A 17,010-nucleotide genomic window follows, 5' to 3' on the forward strand; every position below is an offset into this window, starting at 1 on the left:
CTTACACTGCCCCACAACTCCAAGCACAGGGTTTTCCCCACACTGTGCTGGGCACTCAGGGCTCCCTCTTGCTCCCCAGGCAGACTCACCAGCACTGCGACACCTGAGAGTAAACTGGGAACCACCACAACCCCATGGCTGGGGTGAGGCTCAGGGAGAGCACGACGGAGCTGCGGGGAGGGGGCTGCATGTCCCCCAGCACCCCCGGTGCCAGGGCACCAGCAGCACTGGCCTGGCTGGGACAGAGCAAGGGTGACACCCGGACACAGCCCCCTCTCCCAAGCATGTATTGCAGCACATCAGGGCACAGGGCGGAGGGGTGACACAGAGCGGAGGGGTGACACAGAGCGGAGGGGTGACACAGAGCGGAGGGGGACAGGACAAGGACGGGCACCGCTGCCAGGGCAGCTGGAGGAGCCGGGGAGCCCCAGGTCTCGCTCCAGGGTGAGGTCTGGCCAGCCCCTGCCTCAGTCCTGCGTGGCTGTGGGTGGCTGGATGAGGTGAGGACTGAGCTCTGGGGCCTCCTGGTAACATCACCTGCACCTATGGCTTCGTTTCTGGAAGGCAACGAGAAGCACTGAGTGGTTGGGGAGATGTCTGAGCCCAGTGCCAGGGCTGGAGACACACCTCTGCCTCCCCAAGCACCAACAAGTGATGGAGCTGTCCCCAGGGACCCGAGATGTCACCACAGACTGTCCCTGTCTCAGGAAACCCCATCCCAGACCAGCCCTCACCTCAGGAAACCCCAATAAAGACCCCATTAAGCCCAGTCTGACCCATGTGGGGGTTGGACTGGGCTTTGCCTTGCCAGGGTGCACATGACACCCATTCTGGGGGATGGTCTGTCACCTCCTGTCACCACACAAAGGCACAGAGGGACCTAGTCCTGGGGGATGGTCTGGTATGGGCGCCCACGTGCCAGCCCAGCCCCCCTGAGCTCCTGGGGCAGGACCACACGGCCATGGTGTGGGTCATGTCCAGTGTGCCCAGCCCACACCCGGGGGGAGAACCCACGCGGTGCCAAGCCTGGCACATGGGGGGACCCAGTGCATCGCCCGGGATCCGCAACTCACCGTCGAGGATGTGAAACTCGTCTGCAGAGTCACAGAACCCTGCAAGAGACAGAGCCCAGGGCGGTCACCCCGCCTGGGCACCCAGGACCCCCGGCTGTGCACCCCAGGGACACTGGGCACAGCCCAGTCCTTGCAGCTTTATCCTTGGGGTGGTCGCAGCGTGGGGACGGACCCCACGCGTGGCCCTGCTGTCATGCTGTGAGTGACACAGGGTGACGTGCTGCTCAGACCCGTGTGGATGTGCCTCCCCTCCCCACGCTGGAGGGGCCAGACCCCAGCACCTGATGCTGGGTCCTGGTCCTGGGTGCAGCCCTCGCTGCGCATGTCCTCTGCTGCCAGGGGACCGTGTGTCACCCACCGTATGTGGGGAAGTAGTAGGTCACGTCTTCGCTCAGGCCCACAGCCCTGACGTGCTGCTCAAACTTGTCCACAACAGCATCGCTGACTCGGCTGCTCCGTCCTGCGCAGGGAGGGAGCCGCTGTCAGCAGCCTCGAGCCGGTCCGTCCCTGCCCCAAAGCTCCCTGTGCCCCCCACGGCAACCCCTGGGGCCACAGGGTCCTTCAGCTTAGAGAGGCTGGTTACTGGTTCCCCCCTCACCAGCTCCCCCTTGCAGCATTTGGGGACAATCCTCCATCTGGGGACTGGGACCCTCGGGGAGACCCCATTCCTGTGTCTGGGTCCTGTGGGGCTGTGGCCGGAGTCCCCTGAGCCCAGCCGGGTCCCCACCGCTCTGCCACCCCCGTCCTTCCTCTGCCGTGAGCCCCCGAGCACCGGCCCACACACCGTAGAGTTTGACAGAGACGCTCCGGCCCTTCTGGTAATAAAGGATGGCGTAGCTGCTGTGGTCCGTCTCACCCACCACCACGTCCACCTTGCTGCCATAGCCACGGCCTGGGAAAGGCAGACGGCAGCCCCAGTTGGTCCCAGCTAACCCTGGTTACCCCCAGCACCACCCAGGGGCCTCGTTTCACCACAGGCAGGGTGTACAAGGGTGAGAATCAGGGCCGGAACGGGTGCAGCCCCGCCGGGTGCTGTTCCCCACCAGCCTGCAGCACTGCCCAGCCAGCACTGCGGCACTTTGAGAGCCCAGAGAGGAGATACTGGGAGGGAGGACACAGGTACCAAAGCCCTGCTGAGAGCAGTAGTGTGGGGCTCCAGCCCCACGGTCCCGCAGCCCCGCGCCCCCCAGCCTGGGCTGTCTCACCCTTCAGGAGGAAGCGTCCGCGGGCCTGGGCAGGGAGGTAGCGCTGCCTGATTTCCCAGCACATCCCGTCCCTGCACGGGGAGAGGAGGAGGTTGCTGATGCAGGCCAGGGAGGATCTGACCCCCAGCCCTGCCCACCCCCTGCCCAGGGCACACACCGGACCCGTCTTCTTGGGACTCGTTTTTCTCCACAGGGCACATGCAGTGAAGGGATGTCCCAGAGCCCCATGGAGACACAGCGAGAGATACAGAACCTGAAAACCTGCAGCACCCCAGCAGTCCCTGTCCCCTCCCTGCAGCTCTGAGCCTGGCTCAGCCCCTCACACCCCCCCGGGCTGGGGGGAGCCCCCACAGATGTGCTGAAGACCTCCCACCTCAGCCGTGCTGCCCTGGGGAGGCCCCGAGAGCTGGTCCCTGGCTGGGTGGTCATGGAGTGACCACGTGCCCAAGCCCACTGTGAGCTGGTGGCCGTGCAGATGGCAGGTGCACCCGCCACAGCCAGGGCTTCTGCCATCCAACACCCAGAGGAGATCCCACCCTGCTGTGCTCCAGGGCAGCTCTCCCCTCCTTGGAGCACATGGCCAGGGCGCGGGTCTGGCTCTGACCTGCCTGCAGTGTCCCTGTCCCACCCAGCATCCCCTGTACTCATTCCAGATGACCGGCTCTGCTCTGACCTGCCTGCAGCGTCCCTGTCCCATCCAGCGTCCCCCATCCTCATCCCAGATCACCAGCTCTGCTCTGACCTGCCTGCAGCTTCCCTGTCCCACCCAGCATCCCCCGTACTCATTCCAGATGACCGGCTCTGCTCTGACCTGCCTGCAGCGTCCCCATCCCATCCAGCGTCCCCCATCCCCATCCCAGATCACTGGCCTTGCTCTGACCTGCCTGCAGCGTCCCTGTCCCTGCCTGCCCTGGGGCCGGTGTCACTCACAGCTTCCTGAAGGTGCTGATGACCAGGCTCTGCCCATCCAGGGCTGTCACCGTCACCGCCGTGGGCTCCAGCCGGTGACTGTGCTCCGCCAGGTAGCTGCAGCGGGAGGCCATGCCGACCAGGAACCACCTCCCTGCCAGCTGCACGGCACAGGGGTGGCACCGTATACAGAGCCACGGGCTCCCTGAGCACCCCCACCCCAAGCACTCTTCTCCTATGCTATGTCCCCTCGCCTGTCCCCTCAGTGTGCCCCAGCAATGACCGCCCGTGTTCGGGAGCCGGCAGGTGTCACAGAGCAGGACTGGCAGGAGCCCCCATGGGGTCAGGGGGCTGTGGGGAGGGGGTGTCTGAGGCTGCCCCCCCACCCCACACCGCCAGGGGGGCTGCGAGCACCCCCGTGCAGCTCAGCCCCTGTGCTCCGGGGCCCCGCCCCTGCGGCCCCAGCCCGGACCCACTGCAGAGCCCGAGTCCAGCCCCCGCCCGGCCGGAGCCAGCGCAGCGCGGGGGAACCGAGCGCCAAAGGAGAAAACAACCCAGAGGGGCCGCAGCGGCCCGGGGCGGAGAGCAGAGGTGGCTGCGGGGCCGGGCCGGGGTCCCTGCCGATGCTGCAGCCCCGCGCTGGCCCCTGGGGCAGCTCTGGGCTCCCGCCGGCCCTGAGTGCGGGGCTCGAGGGAGCCCGGGCTGGGGACGGGCTGCAGGGGGACACGCGGGTCACGCCTGGAGGGGACTCGGGAGGACGGGCCGCAGCCCCCCGGCTCCCCGCGGCCCGGCCAGGGCTGTGCCCCGGCCCCACGGGGGGTCCCCGCGGCCGGCCCGGCCCTCACCTGGGACAGGCTGAGCTCCGCCTGCGCCGCCACCTGCTCCAGCGGGTCCCGCGGAGGGGGCGGCCGGCGCCGCCGCCCCGGGCTCTGCCCCAGCCCCGGCGGGGCCGCGAGGAGCAGGCCGAGGAGCAGGACGGTGCCCAGCGCTGCCATGGTGCCGCTCCGGCGGGGCCGCGCTGCCGGGAAGCGGCGGGGCCGGAAGGCACCTGGACCCCGGCCAGGGGGGACCCGCGGGAGCCGCGAGGTCAGGGCCGGGGTCAGCCCCGGGGCTGGGGATGCCCATGATCCGCGCAGAGCCGAGGGGCAGCGGGACCCGATCCCGGGGGAGCGGGATGGAACGGACCCGCCACGAGCCCGGGGGTCCCGGCCACCCCGACCCCTCGGGTAAGGCGTGGCCTGTCCGAATGAGGGCGTGGCCTGTCCGAATGAGGGCGTGGCCTGTCCGAATGAGGGCGTGGCCTGTCCGAATGAGGGCGTGGCCTGTCCGAATGAGGGCGTGGCCTGTCCGAATGGGGACGAAGCCTGATAGACTAGGGGCGTGGCCTAATGGGCTAGGGGCGTGGCTTGTTTGGGCGGGGCGGGGTCTGAGCAAGGTGGGCGGGGCGGGGCAGAGCTGCCGCTGTAAGGGCGGTCGTGAGCGAGCGCGCTGCGCTCGGCTAGTTGCGCCTAGCGCGCTCTGGCCTCCTTTGCGTTCGAGCTCTCCGCCCTGCGGCACGAAGCGGCGCGGTGATTGGAGAAGGGACACCACCGAGACGGGCGGCCAGAGCGGCCCGCGAAAGCCGGAGCGGAAGTGCGGGGCGGAGAGGCCGGAAGCGCCGCGCGAGGGAGGCGGGGGCAGCGGAGCCGCCGAGGTGCCGAGAGGGGCCGGGGGAGCTGGGGGAGCCGGGCGGGCCCGGGGGCCCGGGGGTCCGGCCTCACTCCCGTTCGCTTGCAGGCGCGGCGGCAGGATGACACGATGGCGGCGGGCGGCGGCCCCCTGGTCCCCGACAGCGTCCTGCTGGAGATCTTCCTGTACCTGGAGCCCGCGGACGTGCTCTCGGCCGGGCGGGCCTGCCGGCAGTGGCACGATGTGGCCCGCGACGAGTTCCTCTGGAAGGAGCTTTTCTACCGCTACTACGGCGTGTCCCGGGACGTGCCGCGGCACCCAGGTGCGCGGGGGCTGCTGGGGGGGACCCGCCCCCGCTGCCCGTGTGTGTCCGGGGGCGCGGAGCCGCCCCGCGGTACCGGGGGTGGGGGCGATGTGCGTGCGGAGGGCTCTGAACTGCCCGAGCCCTGCGGAAGGGGAAACAAATGGATCCAAATGCTTCGAGTTGCCCTTTGTGTCAGCAGAGCTGCGCTCCCAGCTCCCGCGGCGGGTGCTCCCAGCGCGGCCGGTGCCGCCGCGATCCCGCGGGGAGTCCCCGCGCTGCCCCCCGCGCCCGCTGGCCCCGCGGGGGCCGCTGCTGGCGCCTCCTGCCCGGGCGCTCCCGGCAGGACTCTGCTGCGGGCTCTGTCCCTTTGCATCCGCGCCGGGAAGAGCTGCAAGTGCACACTAGCTGATCAGACTATTTCCATAAGCCGTAGGCAGCGGCTGCAGCCTGGCTGCAGGGGGAGAGCACATGTCCCCGCTGTCTGGAGAGGAGGTGGGTGTGCGGCTGTGTAATTGTACGGTGGGTAAATGCCAAGGCAGGAACTGACCCACTTTGCAGGGGCAGGTTGGACTTGATCTGATCCTCAGCTCGCAGTAGGGAAATGACCCATCAACAGTCGCATCGACTGAGCCCGGCAGGGCCATGGGTACAGCTGGCAGGAGTTGTGCAATCACAGGGCTGTTCTGTGCTGGGTGTCTGGTGCTGGAAGCGGTTTGGTGCGCTCTGGGTGACCCAGCGCTGTTGCACCAGCTGAGACAATGCCTGGGTACTGCTGCCAGAACCCCTTGCTGCCAGGGGTGTCTCTTGGAGGCTGAAAAGCCTGTTCCCAGCACGCTGCAGGGGTTTGGGCTCCGTCCTCCGCCCTGAGGATGTGCACAGGGCTCCTAGCAGCAGCTGTGGTGGGGGGAATTGGCTTCTTGATCCTGAGTTGCAGTTACTACAGAAGCACAAGAAGAAACATGGAGGATGAAGCAGCAGGAGCTGCTCCCCACCCCACAGTGCGGAACACCAGTGCAAAAGGGCTCTGAGACAAGATGTGGATGGGATGACTTGGGCTGTGCGACTTCGCTTGCGCAGACCCTGGGAGCTCCCTGGGGCTGGGGACATTCCCGTCAGGTTTTTCCTGTGGCTGCTTGACCAGGCGGCTTCGCTCCCAGCCCTGCCAGCCTGCCTGCCCTGGGCAGCTCTGTGCTTTGGGGAATAGTATCCAGGTCTTGGAAGTGGAAATGTTGGGATTGCTTGGCTTGGTGGGGTCTGTCCAGACCCCTCCCCAGCTGGATGGGCCGGGACCACGAGCCCAGAGGGGTTGTGTCAGCTGCTCCCTGCCTGCAGGTGCCTCCTGGGCTGCACTGAGTTCCAAAAACCCTTCAGTCCTGTTCAGTGTAATGAGGGAAATTGGCCCTTATCCATATACATGTCTAATCCTCTTTGCTTCCTCAGGATTTGCTGCTGCAAGAAGTCTGTAGGCTGCCTTGCCAGGCACTTCATTAAAAATCCTCTTTATTTGTCTCTTTATTGGCCGCCGGTGACTTCCCTGAGCGAGCTCCAGGCTCTTCTGCTGCCCGGCTCCTCTTCTGTCCCGGCACGCTGCAGCCAGCTCTCCTTCTCTCTTGTTTTCTCTAGTCTCTTATCTCATGGAGACATTTTTCCTGGTCTCACAGCCTTTCTGGAACCTTCTTGATTCTGTGTTGGACAAGATAAAGATAATCAGAGCAGAGCCCGGTAACCTGGAGCCGCAGCTTCCCTCTCGTCACATGATAGATGTGTTTGCGTTGTGCTGGAGCATGCCTGCAGCGCTGACAGCTGCTCTGTCCTGAGCGAGGCTTTTCTTAGGTGGCAGCAGCTCTGCCCTGGGTGTTTCTTGCAGTGCCTGAGCTGCTTTAGGAAGCAGTAACGCGGTGGGGAGTTGTGTGTGTACCAAAAGAAGAGATTTTCTGGGTTTGGGGTTTGGGAGGCTGCTGAGAAAAACAAGCAGCTCTGCTGGCTGGGCTGCAGCTGCAGGACCTTGGCGCCAGCGCTGCTCCCGGCATTGCCAGCAGCAGCCCAGACTGCGCTTCGTTAAAGGCTGATTCTGCGGCTGATGCGTTTAGCCCAGGTCTGTCGCGTCCCTCCACTGACACTCTTGTGTCATGTCCCCACTCATGTGTTCCAGCTGCCGTCTCCTGGTACGACGAGTTCCAGAGGCTCTATGACACCATCCCCTGCGTGGAAGTGCAGGCCCTGAAGGAGCACAATGACCAGGTCTTGCACCTCAGCTTCTCCCACTCCGGCTGTTTGTTTGCATCCTGTTCCAAAGACTGTACCGTGAAGGTAAAGCGGCAGCGCAACCCTTCAGCTCAGCTTTAGTGGGGCTGAGCACGAGAGCAGCCTCTGGGGGGTCTGTGGAGAGGTTGGAGCAGGTGGCCCTGGACTTGAGCTGGTTCCTGCAGACACCGAGTTGTTCTCAAAGCCGCAGAACTAGTGACTCTTGCAAACATAGCGCTGAGGGCTGTGGGTTCCAGCTACGGCCCTTGTGACGGTGGCCAAGGCTCTGGCTGCTTTCTAGGTGCGAATCGCTCCCCTGCTGTGCTGTGGCTCTAACAAAGAGCGTGGAGATCATGATCCACTGCTGAAGGTGTCTTGCATGAGTGGTTGTCCTGGGAGAAATCCCTCTGAACATGTTGAAGAATCCAGCTGTGACAGTGTCATCTCCTCGGCTGATGGAGCAGCCATGTATTGAGCTGCTCCCCAGAGCCATGAGCTGGCAGGGGAATCGGGACTGGGAAGCAGTTAAATAGGGTCTTTGATATTTTTTCTTGTGCTGGTGAGTGCTGGCAGAACAGATAAAGTGGTATCACCCTCAGGCTTCTCAACAGCTTCCTGACTGTTTGTGCATCTGTCTGTAGATCTGGAGCAATGAGTTGGACATCTCCCTGCAGCACAGCTCCAACATGCGGCCCTACAACTGGAGCTACACACAGTTCTCCCAGTTCAACTCCGATGACTCTCTCCTCCTGGTGTCAGGAGTCTTTGTGGGGCCTCACAACTCCTCGTCAGGAGAGATTGCTGTGATCAGCATGGGTAAATACCGCTCCTGCCTCCACGGGGCTTCCTGGGAGATGTGAAATGGTGGGTGCTGGGGTTCCCTTCCCCTTCAGGTGTGCGGTGGCCTTGACCTCTGCTTGTCCTGCCTTCCACCGTCTGTGTAAAAGGGTCCCGATCGCAGTTTTGTAGGGTAAACCTTTCGGATAGCCCAAACCCTGCTCAGGTCACACATCATCATCTAAAGGCAGTGTGGCCTGTATTTATTCTCACTTCTGTCCTAAGCGAAGCTCTGGGCACGTCATGAGTAATCCCGGTACCCGTTCTCCTGAAGGCACCGTTTTGGCTTGAGTGGTGTTCGGCCCACCCGAGCTCTCCCGTGGCTTCTGTGGCAGGTTTATCTGCGGCTGTGTCGCCTCTTCTGTGAAACTCCATAGTCCCAACTGTCATCTCCCCCTGTCTCTGTGCTGCAGTCCCACTGTGCCCAAAAGCCAGGAGTGCTGCCAAGGGCACAGCTGTCTTCAGAAGGGCCCCGAGCCTCAGGGGAGGGAGGGAAGAACTTCTGTTCATGTTTGGCTTGTTCTTGCCCTTGGGGTGTCTGCTTTGGGCCACACTTGGAGAAAGGCCACAAGGCGAGATTGCTCTCTGCTCTGCCCCTTGTATTTTGGTTTCACTTGTGCGTGCTCTCCCTACACATCTCCATAGAAAAGAGAAATAATCTCTCTCCATAGTAGTGTTTGGGACTGGGTGGTGGTTGGGCAGCGTCCGCTCAGCCTCTCCTGCAGTGACCTGAACCCACTTCCACATCGTCTCAGTTTCCCCAGAGCCCTTGTCGGGAGCCATCATCTCACGCTTGTGTTTCCTCTCCCTTCCAGAAAACTTCACGCTGCTTTCCAGGGTGAGGAATAAACCCTATGATGTGTTTGGCTGCTGGTTGAATGAAACCAACCTGATATCAGGCAATCTGCATCGGATTGGGCGGATCACCTCCTGCTCGGTGCTGTGGCTGAACAACGCTTTCCAGGTGAGGAGCCTCCGTTGCAGCTCCACAGGCTTCCCGCTGGCTCCTGGGGAGGAGAAGCTGCGGAGGAGCCGTGAGCCCCGTCCTCCCTGTTTGTCTCCTCTGACTTGCCCTCAGGATCCTGAGCTCGAGGCAGCCTGGCGTGTGGTTTCTCCATGCTCAGTGCTATGGTGCCTGTTGCAATATTCCAACTCTACTCTCAGATTCCATTAACTCCTGCCCCATTAATTGGGACGAGGACTCTCCTGCAGCGCCCTGGAGCGTGCGTTGCTCCGCAGGACAGCGGGTGAACCACAGCCGGGTTGCTGAGGTCCTTGCTGGTGTGAAGCTGGGCCTGGGGGGGCTGCGGTCTGGTGTGTGCCTGAGCCGTGGCCGCTCTCCCGCTCAGCAGCTCGGTGCCTTGTTCCTGGGAGCCAGAGGCAGCGGTGAGGCTGAGCCCAGCCCTGCCCATCCTTGCTGAAGTTTCTGTGGGCCAGGTGCTGCCTCTGCTGCTGCGATGGGACCTGGAGATCGGTGTGTGCTGGCCTTAGGCTGCTTGTTCATTCTGTGGCACTTGTGCTGCTCAGACTTGTTCCTTTTCCATGTTTTGCCTCTGTGTCAACGTCACAGCTGCGCATCCTGGCATTTTGTGCTTTTTAACGTTATTGATGCTGCCAGAGACCCTTCCCATAACCACATCTCGGTGCTGTGCTGACACTGCAGTGTTCACTCTGACGCCTTTACCAGGCGAGGAAGGACCTTGCCCGCTCTGATGGGGTGCGTTACAGCCACAGGCTGCCAGAGCAGTTGGGCACCAGGGACCTGCTGCCCGTGCCGGGTAGCAGTGACCAGGCTGCTCCTGCCAGGGGCACGGGCAGACCCCAGTGCGCGGAGGTCCCTGCTGCCTGCGGGCCAGGGGGCCGGCACTTCACACTCCACCTGTGTTGATCAGAGACCTGTTCCCCGAATTCTTGTACAGTGTGAGTTATGACCTCTGGTGGGAGGCAGCAAGCAAGGTTGCCCAGCCGTTGTGCTCCCAGCTCCACTGTCCTCTGCCCCAGGAGCTTTTTGTCTCTGTATGCCCACCTCCAGGGTGAGAAGGAGCATAGTCCAGCTGGGCAGCTGCTGGGGCTGGTTCTGGTGGTCAGTGCACATGGGGCAGCGTGAGGAGAGGTTGCTGTGTGGCTGGTGGCTGCTGTGCAGGCTCAAGGTCTGTGCAGGTGGCTCTTGGTTTGGGCTGTAGGGTGACACTCCAGTGAGGTGGTTCCTGCTTACTTGTCCCTTCTGCTTGCAGGGCATAGAGTCTGAGAATGTGAATGTAGTGAAGAGACTGTTCAAAATCCAGAACCTGAATGCCAGCAGCATCCGGACCGTGATGGTGGCTGACTGCAGCCGCTACGACTGCCCAGACCTGCTCCTGGACTATGAGGAGCAGCTGGCTGCTTCCTCCACCTGCCCAGTCTTTGATCTCGGCAGTGACAGCGAGGAAGAGGAGACCAAGCCCAAGCAGACTCCGGAGCCAGACGTGCAGGAAATGCCGGATGACGGGGCTGTGACGGCAGAGGACGGGCTGCAGCAGTTCTTTGATGATATCATGGAGGGCCGGGTGAAGCCGGCCATGACCGAGACAGAGTTGGAGACAAAGGTGGCTGAGCTGTTTGTACGCACCAGAACTAAACCGCCAGAGCTGAACCTGCTCCCCACGGACAGCGACAGCAACACAAAATACTTAATCTTCACCACAGGATGCCTCACCTACTCCCCACACCAGATAGGTAAGGCTGTGTGTGAGCCCGGGGCACGCAGCCTCCCCGGGGTGTGCGCTGCAGCTGTGCTTCGAATCTGGCAAAGACCTGGTTTATTGGCTGCCCGTTTGTGGTGAGAGCTGCAGTTTTGCTCAGGCTCTCCATACAGGAGGCTTTTGAGACGCCCTGGTCACTGAAGGGGGTTCCACCCCGCGAGCGCTTGCCTCAAGGTTGTTTTGTTGCTACCAGGCTTGACACAAGGCCATAAAAAAACAGTTGTGGTGAGGGCTGAGCAAAAGATCAAGAAGGAACTCCTGACTGAAGGATGTCAGCGGGAATTGCAGGTGGGTGGGTGCGAAGAGCAGCGGCTGCCCTGGTGGGGCACGTGGAAGGGCCTCAGTCCTGGTGCCTTGTGGGGGGTGGAGAGGCCATCAGGGCAAGAGCTTGAGCAGCCTGGAGCTCCCATGCATGTCACTTGTGCCTTGTCCCTCAGCTCTGGGAGACACAGCCCCATCTGTCCCCTTGCCTGCTGTGGGTCACCCTGTGGCATGGACCATTCAGCCTCAGTGGGACACTTGTCCGCCCTGATTTGGTGCTCAGGAGGCCCCGGGGGGGACTTCTGAGCTGCCCCAGCGGGGTTCTGAGCTGCCTGGGGGTGTTTCCGTGCTGAGCTGCAGCCGCTGGTGCTCGGCCTCCCTGTCAGTGGGGACAAGGGACAGTCGCTGCAGCGGGAGATGAGCAGTGGCGCTGGCCGTGACCTTTATCTGGGTTAGGGACTCTTGCTCATCCAGGGCTCTCTAGTTGAGGCATTGGGACTGGCAGAGTCTGGATTTCCAGGAAATCGGTGCAGTGATGAGCAGAAGTGGGTGCTCTGGCTGTTTCTCTGAAAGCCCCTCAGGCCAGCAGAGGAGTTCAGTGGAAGGACCAGACACATCAGTAGAAAGGTGGGGAGGGAAGGAGAGCTGCTTCCAGGCAAGACTTCTGGAAAGCCAGACACTTTCAGTTCCTTTTGCTGCTTGCACAATTACAGCCTTGCTTTCCTGCTGCGGGCTCCTCCAACCTTCCTGTTAGTTAATCCCACACCAGTACAGCCCAGTAAGGCAGGGAGAGGCAGGTTCCAGCGCTGTAGGCAACTTGGAGAAGAGTCCCTTGGTCTTTGCCCGCCTAAACTAGGAATGCGACCCAGGCTGAGGGGAGCTCTGTCCGTGGCCCTGTCCACAGCCGGCTCTGCAGACAGACAGCGTGGCCCTCGGCCCGTCCCCGGCGCGCAGCGGCTGCTCTGCCCCGACACAGACGCTGCGCCGTGATCCGCCGGGCTGGGCAGACGCTGCTCTGCAGGCTGGGCCCGCGGCGAGCGGAGGCGAAGCGCGGTGCCGAGGGAGCGCCCGCCTTTGGACTCGCCGACTTCCAGCGCAGCTCCCAGGGCCGTGGGTTTTGGTGCCTTTGAAGTGCAGTGACTCCCTGGCCGTCAGCCAGGGCCTGCGGCACAGCCTGGCTCTCCGGAGGGACAAACCTGGCTCGGCTCTTCTCCATGAGTCACTGCAAAATGTTGTGTTTGCCCATCGGTTTGTGTGTCGAGTGGCCTGTGTGCATCTGCTGTCTGGCCCCGAGGAGCTGATACTTGAAAGAGCTGGTTGTTGTGCTCGTTCTCGCCAGCTGCTGGTAGGAGCCGTGCTCCTGGGCACCGACACTGTGTGGCTTGATCTGCAGCACGTAAGCCCTTCTGCAGGAGTTGCCTCAGGAGTTTCCTTCCAGCTCCTTGTCCCTTGGGCTGGTGACAGGCTTGAGCCAGGGCAAACCGCCTGTTCTGCTGGCTCGTGTGTGCGGGGCCACGTATCTGAGAGCTCAGCGCTGCGGCAATGCAGAGGATGCTGGTGAGCCACGTCAGGCGGGCGGGAGAGCGAAGGCCTGAGCTGCCCGGGCACCCATGCGGTGATGTTGTGAAGGGCCTCGGACACGAGGTGCAGCCGTGTCACCCCCACCTTGTTGGTTTGCTGGACAGGGCTGAGACCGAGGGTGCAGCAGTGACTCCCTCAGAGTGGTGATGGGATGTGCCGTGTTCCAGCTGCTCTTGGACTTGCTGAGGATTAATCCCACATGTGCCCAGGAGCTGCTGAGGCTCGCAGGATGTGATGTGGATGGTTTGTGCGTGGAACCTCTGTCTAGAGCTGACAGGGGAGCGGCCTTGACCCACAGCTTGTATCCCTTCGGAAGTTCAAAAGCTGTAAAACCCTTGAGCCCAGTTTGGGTTTAAGATCTGTTCCTGGAGCTTTCTGGGGCTGACCCCCACCTACACTTGACAGTGGCAGGGGAGATGCTGCCACAGCCAGTGCGTCTGCGGGGCCTTTCCCAGGCTGGATGTTGCTGGGATGGGCACAGCCCAAGGGTTGTTTAGGAGAAAACCCTTTCTGCAGCCAGAGCGTCTCCTGGGCCGGTGCAGCTTCTCTCTGCCCCGAGCGCCGCGGGCGTGTGGCGCAGAGCGGCTGCACCGCCGGGCTCACAGCCAGCGCTGGGCAACTCCCTGTCTGCGCCTGAACCTGCCAGCGTGTCCCTGCCGGGCGGTGTCCCGCTGTCCCAGCCAAAAGCACCACTTGGGAGAGCTCGGAGGAGCCCAGCAGGGACAGCAGTCCTGTCCCGGCCCTCAGCTGTGGCTGAGCCGCATCTCCTTCCTCAGCAGCACCAGGGGAGCCTGTTCTTGAAGCCCGGGAGCTCCCAGCACCCGCCGTCTGCTGGCAGCAGCCTGCAGAACCGCCTCACTCTGCTTTCTGTCCCCAAGGGATTAAAAGGATCCTGCCTCATCAGATGACAACCGCCGGGCCGGTGCTGGGGGACGAGAGGCGCTCGGTTGAGTTCTTCGACTCGCTGGATCACGTCATTGACGTCCACGGGCACATCATCGGCATGGGCCTCTCCCCGGACCACAGGTGAGTGTGGCGGGCGCAGGGCTGCGCTCGGGGGCCTTGTGGGCTGAACGGGAGAAGAAATGACTGTCGTGGATGGAGCAGGGAGCCTGCACAGCCCGCTCTGTTCTTTCATGTCCCGTTTGTGTCCTAGCGCTCATGGTGTGTGTGTGCGGCCCCAGCTCAGGGCAGGGCCAGACGAGGAGCCTTGTGAGAGCCGCGGAGCTGCCTGCACAGTGGGTCTTGTTCCCGAGGCCGATCAGTACACCACCATCTTTAAAGCTGGTTTTAATGGGGTTTAAACCTTGTTAGACGCTTGGCCTTGCCCCTAGGGCCCACCTTCCCAATTGTGCTGGCCCTTTCCTTCCCAAACACAGCAAGAGGGGTTTCAGCAGCGTGTTTCAGCCTGATTGTAGTGAGCTGAGATGCAGGTTTGCTGAGGACCTGCATGGTCGCTGGAAACCATGTTTCCAGCTGGGGCTGGTGAGCTCGGCTGCGTGCGCTGGGGCGCGGGGTGACCCCTCTGCTCCCCCCAAGGTACCTGTACGTGAACAGCCGTGCCTGGCCCCGGGACTGCGTCATCTCGGACCCGATGCAGCCGCCCCCCATCGCCGAGGAGATCGATCTGCATGTGTTCGACCTGAAGACGATGAAGGAGGTGAAAAGACCCCTCCGCGCCCATCGGGCCTACACGCCCAACGAGGAATGCTTCTTCATCTTCCTGGACGTCAGCAGGGACTTTGTAGCGAGGTGTGTGGCCGCGGGGGTGGGCAGGATCCTGAGGGCCTTGGGGCCGGCACTGCGGGCCGGCTCGTGCAGACTGAGCTGGTCCCTGTGCTGGCAGTGGCCACGTGTTGTGAGCAGAGCAGGAAACGGGAGGTTGTAAAGAGCAGAGGGACTGAGCTGGAGGGCACTGCTAGAGGCTGCCCGCCCTGGTCCTGCTGCGAAATCAGTGAGGAAAGGTGAAATTTGGGGCTCTGGCTTGGTTGGTAGCAGGGGCTATGGGGTGGGTCAAAGGGACTCTGCAAACAGCCTCTGGATCCCAAAAGGAGCTGAAGCTCATAGGCTGCAGGTGGAGGCCGGGGCCTCTGGGCACCCTCTGCCTCCACCTGCGCGGAAGGACGGGTTGGGAGCAGCAGGTTATCGGGGCTCCTGAAGCGACGTCCTTACCGGTGTCTTGTCCGCCGCAGTGGGGCAGAGGATCGTCACGGCTACATCTGGGACCGGCATTACAACATCTGCCTGGCCAAACTGCAGCACGACAACGTGGTCAACTCGGTGGCGTTCAGCCCGGTGGAGCAGGAGCTGCTGCTGACAGCCAGCGACGACAGCACCATCAAGGTGTGGCGCTCCCCTCGCGTGGTGCGCGTCCAGCAGGCCAGGAAGCTCCGGCCCAGGAAGCTGCTCTTCTCCTGGCTCATGAACCAGAAAAGCTGAACCCAGGTACACCTGCTCCTGCAGCTTCCTCACTGCAGCCACCTCCTCTGGAGCTTGCAGAGCTTTGAGCGCTGCACGACAGAGACGAGCTCTGGGCACACGAATCCCCTCCGCCGAGTCGGGAGGGACCCCGATAGCGGGAATTGCTTCCCCCTTGGAGCAGCCGCTTCAAAGACAGAATGTAAGAGCCGAGGGCAGTTCCTGGGCCCGGCGGGCAGCAGCCCGAGCTGGTCCCTGCAGGGTGGGCTCTCCACAGCTTCTCACGAACGCTGCTACTTGGTCACAGCTCGCTCTGGGTGAGCTTTGGTCTCTGAGAACAGTCTCCAGCGTTTGTACTGCGTGAGCTGGGGACGTGGCTGATCCCACCAGAGCTGCTGGCTGCACAGCACTTGGCAGAAGCTGCAGTGCAGGGCTGTGCTGCCTTACCCCAGGACTCTTTTAATACACGAGTTTTATTAATGTTTGTTTGTCCCAGACCTCCACAGGCAACTCCTGTGGGTGTGCTGAGAGCCCCGGAGGGTGGGGGCAGCAGGGAGGCCGGGCTGGGGTCTCGGGAGGCCCTTGGGGCGCAGTCAGGGCCCTGCCCTTGTTTTCTGTGAGCAACTATGTGCTGATGGTGCCAGTTTCCAAACTCGAGGGGGAGAAGCCCAGTTGTAACGTGCTGGCTTTGCCTCTGTCGTCCTTGGCAAAGCAGCACTTCAATAAGCTATGGCATGGGTAATGTATTTATTTTAAGGGATCTGCTGTCCGTTCCCCAGGGGCAGCCGTGAGAGCGGCTGCTGAGTCTCGTGGTCACTTCCCTCCCATACTGTTCAAGTTGTGGCACTTTAGGTTCTCTTGGTATGTTCTCCAGGGGTAGGTGTGGGCACCCGGGGTGGCTGGAGGTGTTTGCCCACAGGTGACTGGGGTGACACGGCCCCTCCTCGGCCTGAAGCGACAGGTGAATGAGCTTCCCTCAGCCTGGGCTGATGTGCTGGGGGTTGGGTGATCAGCTCCCCGGGCTGCTCAGAGCGTGAAGCGATTACCAACTCCGTGTTTACTCTGCGTCTGTCCCCGAAGCTTTTCTCCCTGCAGCAGGTACCCAAGTGTCAGAGCCTAAAATTAAATTCCTAATCTTGACTTGGCCGGGGCCGGGGGTGACCCCAGGAGCCGCTGTCACTCCCGGGAGCACCAGGGCAGTTGTCGGTGCCACTCACAGCCTGGGGTTGCAAATGGACTTACTGGAGGCAGCAGATACTGTCCTGCTGGACCCTGATGGCTTTAACAGCTCCCTGGCCCTCGGCAGGAGGGTTCGTACCTCGCTCTGCTGTGCCTCAACCGGTGCCCGTGGCTTTATCCAAACCCCCCTACTCAGGTTTTCTGTCATCATGGGACTTCCAGAAATGAGAGTCCTTTGTGTGTGTGCTCACAGGATCCACATCCAGCTCTGTCCAGTCACACAGCGAAGGAACGGCCTCTCCCTTCCTGCTGCCCCAGACTGTGAAAGCTCTTCTCCTTGGCTCGGTGCAGTAGTGAGTGAGGCACTGAGGGTTTATGTTTGTACTGAGTTTTGCTCTTCACTATGGCATTGAATAAATACTCTGCTAAAGCATCTCTGCAATGCGAGTTTGTTTTTGAGTCCTGTTCTAGTGAAGCAGAACTGAAGCCAGAAGTCCTGCAGCCGCTCCTGCAGCAAGCGGGGGGCAGCGCGGGAGGCAGAGCAGTGCCCAGCTCCGCTTTGCCCAGAGGGAGGAGGGGGGACAGCCCTG

General features: G+C 62.4%; 2 protein-coding genes across 2 annotated transcripts; one reads left to right on the plus strand and one right to left on the minus strand.

The window, feature by feature from the left end:
• Positions 1-288: 288 nt before the first annotated feature.
• On the minus strand, positions 289-4,419 carry C8G (complement C8 gamma chain). Its single transcript, XM_082067836.1, has 7 exons — positions 4,033-4,419; positions 3,209-3,348; positions 2,279-2,349; positions 1,858-1,965; positions 1,432-1,533; positions 1,074-1,112; positions 289-557 (listed from the first exon to the last, which is right to left on the minus strand). Exons 1-7 carry the CDS (start codon positions 4,180-4,182, stop codon positions 544-546), a joined length of 624 nt encoding a protein of 207 aa, XP_081923962.1. The 5' UTR covers positions 4,183-4,419; the 3' UTR covers positions 289-543.
• A 238-nt stretch (positions 4,420-4,657) lies between these two features.
• FBXW5 (F-box and WD repeat domain containing 5) lies at positions 4,658-16,853 on the plus strand. The gene is made up of 9 exons (XM_082068081.1): positions 4,658-4,880; positions 4,964-5,177; positions 7,312-7,469; positions 8,045-8,219; positions 9,056-9,204; positions 10,475-10,955; positions 13,702-13,849; positions 14,363-14,575; positions 15,016-16,853. Exons 2-9 carry the CDS (start codon positions 4,985-4,987, stop codon positions 15,260-15,262), a joined length of 1,764 nt encoding a protein of 587 aa, XP_081924207.1. The 5' UTR covers positions 4,658-4,880; positions 4,964-4,984; the 3' UTR covers positions 15,263-16,853.
• The last annotated feature ends 157 nt before the right edge of the window (positions 16,854-17,010 follow it).

Source organism: Streptopelia decaocto (genome assembly GCF_964273445.1).
Source record: "Streptopelia decaocto genome assembly, chromosome: 17".
NCBI classification, from domain to species: Eukaryota; Metazoa; Chordata; class Aves; order Columbiformes; family Columbidae; genus Streptopelia; species Streptopelia decaocto.